Genomic DNA, 9,669 nt, shown 5'->3' with positions numbered 1-9,669 from the left:
TGCAGTGATGTGGTGCCAAAGTACACAGTGTCTGCCTGAGCAGTGACTCACTCTTAATTTACCTTCTTCACAAAGTGTGGAGTTACAACAACACAAGGCTGTCTGAGCCACTCAGGGCTGCTTCAAGGTGGATTCAACCAACTTCAGATCTCTTTCTGCGCCGGCCTGTGAAGGGATACCCACTACAAGTAGAGCTAAACAAGCTGTCATCACCATCTTAGCACCTTAGGAACTTGAAATACACTCAAAAGAGGAAAAAAAACACATTCATCCATCGATGAGTGTTGCATAAAATTCAGACTCAACTGCTGTGATGGAGGAAGTTTTTACCTTGGTGCCAAGATAGGAGTAAAAGCTATGCATTCAAACTTTAAAGGACAGCTCACTCAAAAATTAAAAATACATATACATTTTCCCTCTTACCTGTAGTGCTATTTATCAGTCTAGATTGTTTTGGTGTGAGTTGCAGAGTGTTGGAGAGATATCAGCCGTCTGCCTTTTCTCTAATATAATGGAACTAGATGGCGCTCAGCTTGTGGTGCTCAGTGCCAGAAAATATAAAAAACTCAACAGCAATGTCTCTCTCCAGAAATCATGACCAGGTTACTCAAGATAATCCACAGACCTTGCTGTGAGCAGTTTCATGTAGGAACTATTTTCTTGCTCCCTAACTACACCTGCCAGCTGTATCACTGCGCAGAAGGAAGCGTGCATCTACTGCTAGCTCACCTAGCACCACTGAGCTAATGTTACAACTCAGCCGAGGAGGACGCCATTGATGTTTACACCTTGCACTGTCACAAGCATGAGCCTCTCATCATGAGTAGATGCACGCTTCTATCTGTGCAGTGATACAGCTGGCAGGTGTTGTTAGGTAGGAGGAAATTAGTTCCTACATGAGACTGCTCACAACAAGGTCTGTGGATCAAAAGTAAAAGTAGCCTACTTGTTTCACTATATTTTTTCATACTATACTTTTTCAGAGCACAGCAGGGCCTGCTCCGAGCCCTTCATCCCTTAAACCCTCAATACAAACACACACACCCAGTGTGTGCATTGATGTGGAGCGGCAGTGATGTGGTGCCAAAGTACATGGGGTGACTGTGGTAGAGCAGGTCATCCACCAATGGGAAGATGAGTGGTTTGATCCCCGGCTCCAGTCGGGATGTTGAAGTATCCTTGGGCAAGATGCTCCTGATGACTGTTCCATCGGTGTGTGAGAGCGTGTGAATGGTTACTGAGTAGCAGGTGGCACCTTGTGTGGTAGCCTCAGCCACCAGTGTGTGAATCTGTGATTATGGCATGTAGTATAAAGGCACTTTGAGTCGTCAGAAGACGGGGCCATACAAGTGCAGTCCATCCATTTACCATTTAAATTATAGAACTGGGTTATTGTAACTGATGGATTAATGTGAAAGTACATGTAGCACTTACTGATGATGCTGGTTGACCTGAAACTACTTTGAACCTCTTTATGTTTTAATCAAAGCCCCTTGAGGCAAATTGTGATTTTTAAAATTGGGCTGTATAAATAAAATTTACTTGAATATTGACTTAATCTATAATAATGTATAATATTTTATTGGCTGATCATAATTTCTGCATGTTCAACATTAGCACAGAAACTAGCATCTGCAGCTATCAAATAAATATAGTGAAGTTAAAAGTATAGTCACTCAGATTAAGTACAGGTACCTCAACATTGTCCTTAAGTATAGTACTTCAGAGAATATACAGTTGTATTCCACCACTGCTTAAGTGGATATTCGATATTAAAAAGTCTATAATCAATACACTATTAACACACAATACAATTGTGCATATAATTGATGTAATACATTATTCCATATATCCTAATGGCTTTCAGTTGTTAACCTCCCACCTGATTGGCTGGAATTATTAAATATTATTAAATATTTTATGCCACACCCTGCCCGTGGATGAAAGCACATTTCTTTTCCTCCTCCAGCAGCACCACAGGGGGCACCAGAAACACTAATGTTACCCTTCGTTTCATTCAGACCTGAAATAAAGTTGGTAAGAAAGAATAAATAAATCTGGCATATGTATCCATTTATAAATCAGACACTCTGGGCAGCAGTTAGTCATTCAGTTTATACACAGTCTGTGCACTGTCTGTGATTTGAACATGTAGTAATCCACCATGGCAGATTCTTCTTTACAGCGCAGGCTGAAGGTATATCTGCAGGAGGAATGTTCAACACCACACAGTCACACCTGGGTGTTTCCCTGAAAACATACATACCAGTGGTACAGAGATAAGTGCTGTGGTCTCGACTCATACACTGAATACTGGAGGTAAAGCAAAGTATTCAGATCCTTTACCTTAGTGTAAATATAGGAATACCACTTTGTAAAAATATTCTTTTGGGGAGTTTTTCCTTATCCGCTGTGAGGGTTGAAGGACAGAGGGATGTTGTATGCTGTAAAGCCCTCTGAGGCGAATTGTGATTTGTGATATTGGGCTTTATAAATAAAACTAAATTGAATTAATAATAGTTAGAAATATTACAGATACCTCAACTTGATATAATTTAAAGTATCAAAAAGTACTCACTATGCACTATGTGCAACTGGGCCCATATTAAATATGTACTTAAGATAAATACTTACTGTGCATTAATGTGTGATAAATAGCTTCACACTACTGTGGTCAGTTGAGGTGGGGTTAATTTTATTTTCTGTATATACTATAAAAGTACATCATTACTCATAAGCTGATATGATGTATGGTATATCTTTTATTGAGGAAAGGATCTGAACACTTCTACTAATGATGCTGGTAGATAAAAATACATACAATGTAAAAAGACTATCTTTCTATATCATGTGCCATTTTTCTTGTTCAGTATCACATGTATTATTACTATTCAATATGTGCAGTATTACTTGTTCAATATCATGTGCAATATTAGCTAATTTTGTAAATATCATGTGCAGTATCACTTTTTGATTATTAAAAAACACCATTACCTGTAAATATAATTTGCAATATTTCTAGTTCACTATGATGTGCAATATTACTTTTTAATATCGTGCAATATGACTTGTTCAGTGTCATCTGCAGTATTACATTTCATTCACATGTGCAGTATTATTTGTTCAACATCATGTGCAATATCACCGTTTCTATTATTTTTTAAATATCATTGCTAATATTTCTTTATATTCTATTTGTTTAACTATTTTGCTAAATTTATCTTATTTATTAGGCACTTCCGTTAGCTGTACTCCTTATGCACTTTACATTTATCACTCTGCTGTTTCTATTTTTATGTTGTTGTAATTTTTGAGCAATCACTGGCACAAGTGGGTCCCTCAGGATTTATAAAGTTATATTTTATCTGAAGAATTTCCTTCGGGATTAATAAAGTTCCGTCTAATCTTGTGTCTTATCTCTTAAAGGCCACATTCACACTTACATGTAGACATGATGGCCCATGTTTTGTTTTGCAACGTGAAAATGCTGAGTTTAAGTGGGAAGTGGAAATGACTTCTGGCTATTTCACATTTATGTATTCATTAGATTTGATAGGTTGTCTCAGTCACACACACACACACACACACACACACACACACACACACACACACACACACACACTAAAACCAAGTCTTAACCCTCAAACAGGCCTTTGAAAAAGTGAGGACCGGCTAAAATGTCCTCACTTTGCAAAAATGTCCTCATTCTGTTGCTAAAATACATTTTTTGGTCCTCACTGTGTAGCATTTACAAGTATAGACACACACACACTTGCCAGAGGAAGGATCAAACAAAGACCACAAAAGAAGCAAACAATCCACAAGAAGTTTCATTTGAACATTTTATTGGAATTTGTAATTCTCATAATAATTAAACAAAAACTAAATTAACACAAGGCGTAGCATCTGGCAATAAATAAGGATAGATCTTTTCATCTGTAGCTTTTAACATAAAACAATATGTAGGACTTGTGCACAAGCGTCTACAAACAGAAGTGCATTCATTGTTTTGGGGGGTAATGCTGTGATTTGCTTAGCTTCGTATTTGCAGCAGCGAACATTTCTAAGCTGTCAGTTGGTAGGGATTAGCATTACAGTGACCTTGTTTGACACCCTTTCAGATTAACCGTAGCAGCAGGATTTGCCAACATAGACATTAATAAGTGTCAAGAACAAACATTTGGAGGCAGATAATGACACATTGTCTGTGATAATTGCACTGTGCGTCCAAACACAAAAGAATAAAGCACTTTAGCTTAGTAAATAACACATTAGCTTTTGAGAACACTTTCTTTTGATTGTCCTTTATGGAGCTTCAAAGTCCGAAACAAATACCGTAAAGGCACTTGATGCTGGGTGCTTTGGATGCAGCACCTGTCAGATGTATGTGCAATACTGCAGTGTTTTTTAATTAATTAAATGTGCTACTGAACAATGCTGTATTAAACTCTATACATAAACCTCTGATATATATATATAAACATAAACCTAAATATAAGTGTTTTTAAGTGTTCAAAGGACATGGTGCTACACTCCTAACCTACAACACCTGGTGTTGTACACATGTCAGAGTCCGGACAGGGCATTAGTGGAGATCTGCTTTGAAAATAAATCGACATACAGCAGACGGAAGGAATGGAAGAGGACATGATGGCACTTCTGTCATTTAAAATCTAAAGCAAAGCGACTGCGTGTACAAGATATCAAAACTCTTCAAGCATATTCCTATGAGTACATGATGGTAGAAAAAAAACAGACTGTATGTCCGGATATATAAAGTATAAAACACAAAACAATGACTCCTAGCCCTCGTGATTCACATAGAAAAAACATGGTAAAAAAAACAATAGTGGAATTGAACAAAGGAGCCAGAGGGCTTCACCCATTATCAATCATCCTGCAGATTTGTCAGAGCCACTCCTCAATGATTACACCCATGTGACATCTGTTTCAAGTGTATACAGTAATGTGTTCATCTGTCATGTGTCCGCACTGCTGGAGGCAGAGTCTCTACAAAGCAGAGACGTGACTGTGTTTCAAGTTCGGTGGAATGTGCAGTAGGAAATGTCTGTCAACACTTTGGCATCTCCCATGAACCAAATGAGTATAAATCCACTGATTCCAGAGATTAATGGTAATCTTCTCTGCTCAAATGTCCCCTTCTTACCACTGGGAAACCCCCACCCCCCGCCCTCTGAGTGAATACAGTACCCTAATTAACCTTATACATTATAATGATGTGAGGTCCCTTCTGTTGTCAGGTGAATCTGCTGAGTGACCGTGCAGAGTCCGTGCAGAGTTTAGACTTCCTGAGTGTTGCACTGTTTGTGTGGTTCACTGGAGATATTGGCACCTTTGCAGGAAACTGCGCTGAAAATCACTCGCCGGATTTGCGTGGCATCCCAACTACTCTTCTTTTAGCCTGATAGAAATCTGTTGGGATAAAGGACGGTAAGTTAAGCTCGTGCAAATCCAACATGAAATCACCACTCTATTTATTCACACTTCAAATATCTGAGCATGTACCTGTAATGTTAGTCTGCTTCCTCTTCAGCCCCGTGTTCTCTCTCTTCTCTGGCGTCTTCTCCAGGTTCTCCAGGTTGAACGAACATCTCTCTGGCGACAGTGGAATGTTCTCCTTCTCCTTCTGTAGTGACCCCACCCTTCCTCCTGCCTTGGGCTTCACCGCTGCCTCTGCCACCCTCTGGGCCGCTGCTTGTCCCAGGCCATGCATGCAGGATCTGTAGAGCAGCGGCACCTTGGTGCCCGAGACGCCTTCCCACTGGAAGTCACCGCTCTCCAGAGGCTTGTCCGAGATGAAATCGAAGCTCCACCGCTGGGAAGCCTCGTCCAGGTCTTTCCTCAGGGCGGCCTGGTACTCCGCCTGCAGCTGCTCTCTGTCGACTGGGCCGAACAGGTTTCTTCGGGCAGGGCCGTTTCCAAGGGCGCTCAGGATCCGCTTGTGAGAAGCCATCATTCCACACTGCAGTAAACAGAGATAAGACCATGGGTTAGTGCTGCTGGACATCACCAGTGATCAGCTGAGACTGTGATGATGAGCTGAATCACTGTCTTCTTCTTTTTCATTATAAATTAAGCTGCAAATATACAAAAAATGTACATAAATCAAGTAATGGCTGCAGCTTTAAATCACAGACACTTGATGACATAACTCTGTAAAGAAAAAAGGTGCATTAAATTCTCCTAAGTGAATAAAAACATTAATTTTGACACCGATCTAATACTAAAACTAGGAAAATAATCAATTCTGAATTCAACAAAGCATAAAACATAATTATTTTTTCCTGCCTCAGTTTAAATATTAGAAATCAGGCTTACCATGGTTCTAATCTGCTACAGTCTCCTCAACATGAACAACACAGCATCTCAGACTGGTGTGTTACTGGCCAGCTCTCTTTATAGGCAGCCTGTGACTCATTGAGCCCTCCTGTGTAAATCACTGGTACATGCCTGGACATAATCTCAGACAGACATGTAGGGGCAAATCCTCGGCCGAAATCACTGCAGGTGCACAGAGGCACCACTGGGTGGCAGTGTGAGAACTTCTACAGACTGTCGGCCCAACTACACAAGTTAGAGACCTCAGTGAGCAGCTGTACACAGGACCACAGCAGAGGTTAGATTAATATAACTTATTAATAAATCAGTGCTTTCCACTTCTGTATGTAAAGATTAATCATATACAAACTATTCAGAGTATAAGGGCTGGACAGTCATGGTGCTTTCCTGAAAGAGCTACAGGAAGGAATCAGCTGTGCCTCCAGAGAATAATAAGTCATTATAGTCATCCGGGAAGGGCTGGGCAGGATTCCCATTTCAGCAAACAATCAAGAGAAACCCATCCCAGCCCAGCCTAATTATCTGGCTACAGCACCGTAAGGGAGGTGAGGTCATTGTAATTAGAATAGTAATAACAGGGGAGACACTAATAAAGTTCACTGTCACTAATTAAATAAATTATACTTGAAAGCAGAGAAACTGTTTGACTCAGACTGGCAGCTACTTTAAAGCCTGTCTGACATTTAAACAAAGCTTTAAAAGCAAATATGTTCACCAAAATGACCCCTGACAAATTGTTTAGTAAATATAGGTATTTATGAACAGACTGTTGTAGAACGTGTCCTGTCCTGTCACCTGACTTGGCTGCAGCTACACAGCACAGCAGACTAGTGTGAGATCATGTGGCATGTTTCCAGGAACTTGAGTTCATTCATGTTCACTTTACCACAGTCTACAAACACTGAAACAGACACCGAAACCAAAGCTTAAAACCTCCTGGTTAACCACGACACATCTCTCAAACATTATCAAGTTGTGGCATTGATTGAAATGAATATTTATTGAATATTCGTGTATTTTTTTTTTTCGGTTTTTGATGCAAAAATGTAGCTTTTAATTTAAGATCATAAGAGGGAAGTATTTTCTCTCTGTTTATTATTATATAACATGATTTGGTGTCTTAAAATGACACAGATAGACAGTAAATGAATACATTAATATTAGTTATTGCTGTTTATTATAAGGGCAGATGTTTGTGATCTCACAAAAGTTCAGTTAAAATGTTTTACTAAATCTTTTAGTCAATTGTTTAAAACTATAAAACTTGCTGGAAAGGATAATGACAAGCATTCCTTTGAACCGTGGATTTCACGTCCCTTCCCCACCCACTGTTACATAACTGTGGACCTGTGTGTCCTTAGGTCAGGTGGGGTCCCTTCAGTGGGAGAAATCTCATCAACTTTTATCCAAAATAAATCAATATATCAAATAAATAAGGGTCTCTAATGGGTGAAAATGTGATGTAGAAAAATGTGGGGAGCACCACTGTGACCCCAACCCCCACTTTTTTTTTTTCTTCTTTTTTTTTTTACACAGACACTTGACGGGATACGACGTCATAGTGGGAGCCAGGCGGGGCGGGGCGGGGCGGGGAGGGGGGAGTGATTCAAGTCTGGTGGCGGGAGAAGGAGTCATGCATGTGCGGCGGAGGCACCGGCTCGCCTCGGGACCCTGCCCAGTTCACTACGCCGCTCCACGTGAGGCTGGAGCTCGTGTCAGCGAGTCAAAGTGGGGCTGTCACTGGAGCCTGACAGACCTCCCTCTGCAGACACTTAGCGAAATAGCTCTGATAACAACCAGCAGGAGTTTGGGAGATTGTTGATCAAGTTTTAAGTGACGAATTGAAACGTTGAAAACTAGTATGTAACGTTAGATATAAACCTACATAACTTAAGCTCATATGACTGGTGGAATAATCATGCATACGTTTGATTTTTAAGACTGGAAATATAAAAATAGACATGAAACTATGGAAATATATAGTAAACTTTGCAGTAGCCCATTTATTACGTACTAAAAAAGACATATAACCCAGAGATGTGTTTTCAAACTAACAAAACACTTCAGTACATACTTAAAACAAGCATTAAAGCATTAATAAGGAGTCGTTTTACTCACATTATAAGTCGACTGTAGTCCACTCCAGTTAGATCCGTCTCAATTCAAATCTGTTGAATGCAGCTGCTTTGTTTATCTGCCTCCTTCTTGTTTTGTTGTTAACAACGACAGCTCTGGTGAGTAAGCTGCCCGAGGCTGATGTTACTCTGTCCACTCTCTGCTATGAATCAGACACAGCTTAATAAACCGGTCACTGCTCCTTGATGATTCCTCCAAGTGTACTCTCAGATATTTGGTTCAACTTTTATGAACTCCGGTGGGCGGGGACCCTCCTGTCCCGTGCAGGGGCGGGGTTTGTGGGGTACACACACGTGGAATTTTGCCCGGTAAACACTGAGCACACGTGAGACTTTGGCTCCGTAGTGGGTCGGGAGGAAATTCCAGCTCAGGTCAATCCAACACGGCACCCGACTTTGCCTCTAACTGCGCATGTGTGAGGAGCAGTTGACTGTGCACTAATTTGCGAAGCCTAGTTTTGTGGAGGAATGCCCCGCCCTACGCTATCTCTGATTGGCTGGTACTCGTTGCCTTCATTGATTGGATTGGTTAGCTGTGGGCAAGAGGAGTGTGATTGGTTAGGGTTAGTGGAAGAATGTCATGTACGCCAATCAGAGGCAGAGTAAGGCGGGACATTCCTTTGCTATCCTTTTTGAAGTTTTATTTTATTTTATTTTTTATTTTATTTAGCCATTCATGTTCATTAAGTAATAAAGCTTCAAAATACATACACTGGAAAAAAAAAATTATCAGAATGACCACAAACGACCACCACATTTTGCAGGCAAATATTGTATTTTTTTTTTTTTTTTTTTACTCAACTACATTTATTTTGTTAGCTTTAACTACTAGTTAATTTGCACATGAAGATTATTAATACACATTATATGATTAATTTGATAAATGATATGTTATCATAGGTTACGATACCCAGCAGTAGCTTATGTAGAGCAATAAACAATAGCTCCACCTTTGCCAGCTAACACTGAAATGATGAACACATTAATGCATCAATAATTATAATTCAGTAATCTGTATGATTCTGAAACTGGACATTCTGCATGAGTATACTGTTACTTGTGGTTATCTCATCCCATTGATTGATGTTTCTTTAGATCTATAAATAAATATATAATAAAACATGATCATATGTTTTATGTGTACTCAAATTGTAAAGAAACTAAAGCTCTCAGA

The 9,669-nt window shown here is 39.8% G+C and overlaps 1 protein-coding gene across 2 annotated transcripts; it reads right to left on the bottom strand.

Moving 5' to 3' along the window:
• Positions 1 to 3,834: 3,834 nt before the first annotated feature.
• On the bottom strand, positions 3,835 to 8,711 carry cdkn1a (cyclin-dependent kinase inhibitor 1A). Of its 2 annotated transcripts, none has more exons than XM_050039182.1 (3): positions 8,479 to 8,711; positions 5,527 to 5,983; positions 3,835 to 5,433 (listed from the first exon to the last, which is right to left on the bottom strand). In XM_050039182.1, the coding sequence occupies exons 2-3, from the start codon at positions 5,975 to 5,977 to the stop codon at positions 5,378 to 5,380; spliced, it is 507 nt and encodes a 168-aa protein (XP_049895139.1). In that variant the 5' UTR covers positions 5,978 to 5,983; positions 8,479 to 8,711; the 3' UTR covers positions 3,835 to 5,377. The 2 variants fall into 2 exon arrangements, with proteins under 2 accessions (XP_049895139.1, XP_049895138.1); XM_050039181.1 differs by lacking the exon at positions 8,479 to 8,711 and adding an exon at positions 6,340 to 6,488.
• Positions 8,712 to 9,669: the final 958 nt, after the last annotated feature.

This window comes from Epinephelus moara, chromosome 24 (assembly GCF_006386435.1).
Source record: "Epinephelus moara isolate mb chromosome 24, YSFRI_EMoa_1.0, whole genome shotgun sequence".
NCBI lineage: Eukaryota > Metazoa > Chordata > Actinopteri > Perciformes > Serranidae > Epinephelus > Epinephelus moara.
Note: the sequence above shows the minus strand (reverse complement) of the source record. Positions and strands in the feature narration are given on the sequence as shown.

Excerpts from the sequence above, each read along its gene's own strand:
- cdkn1a (XM_050039181.1), bottom strand. Across the intron at positions 5,434-5,526 it reads GAAGCAGACTAACATTACAG|ATTTCTATCAGGCTAAAAGA; the intron begins GTACATGCTCAG and ends TTATCCCAACAG.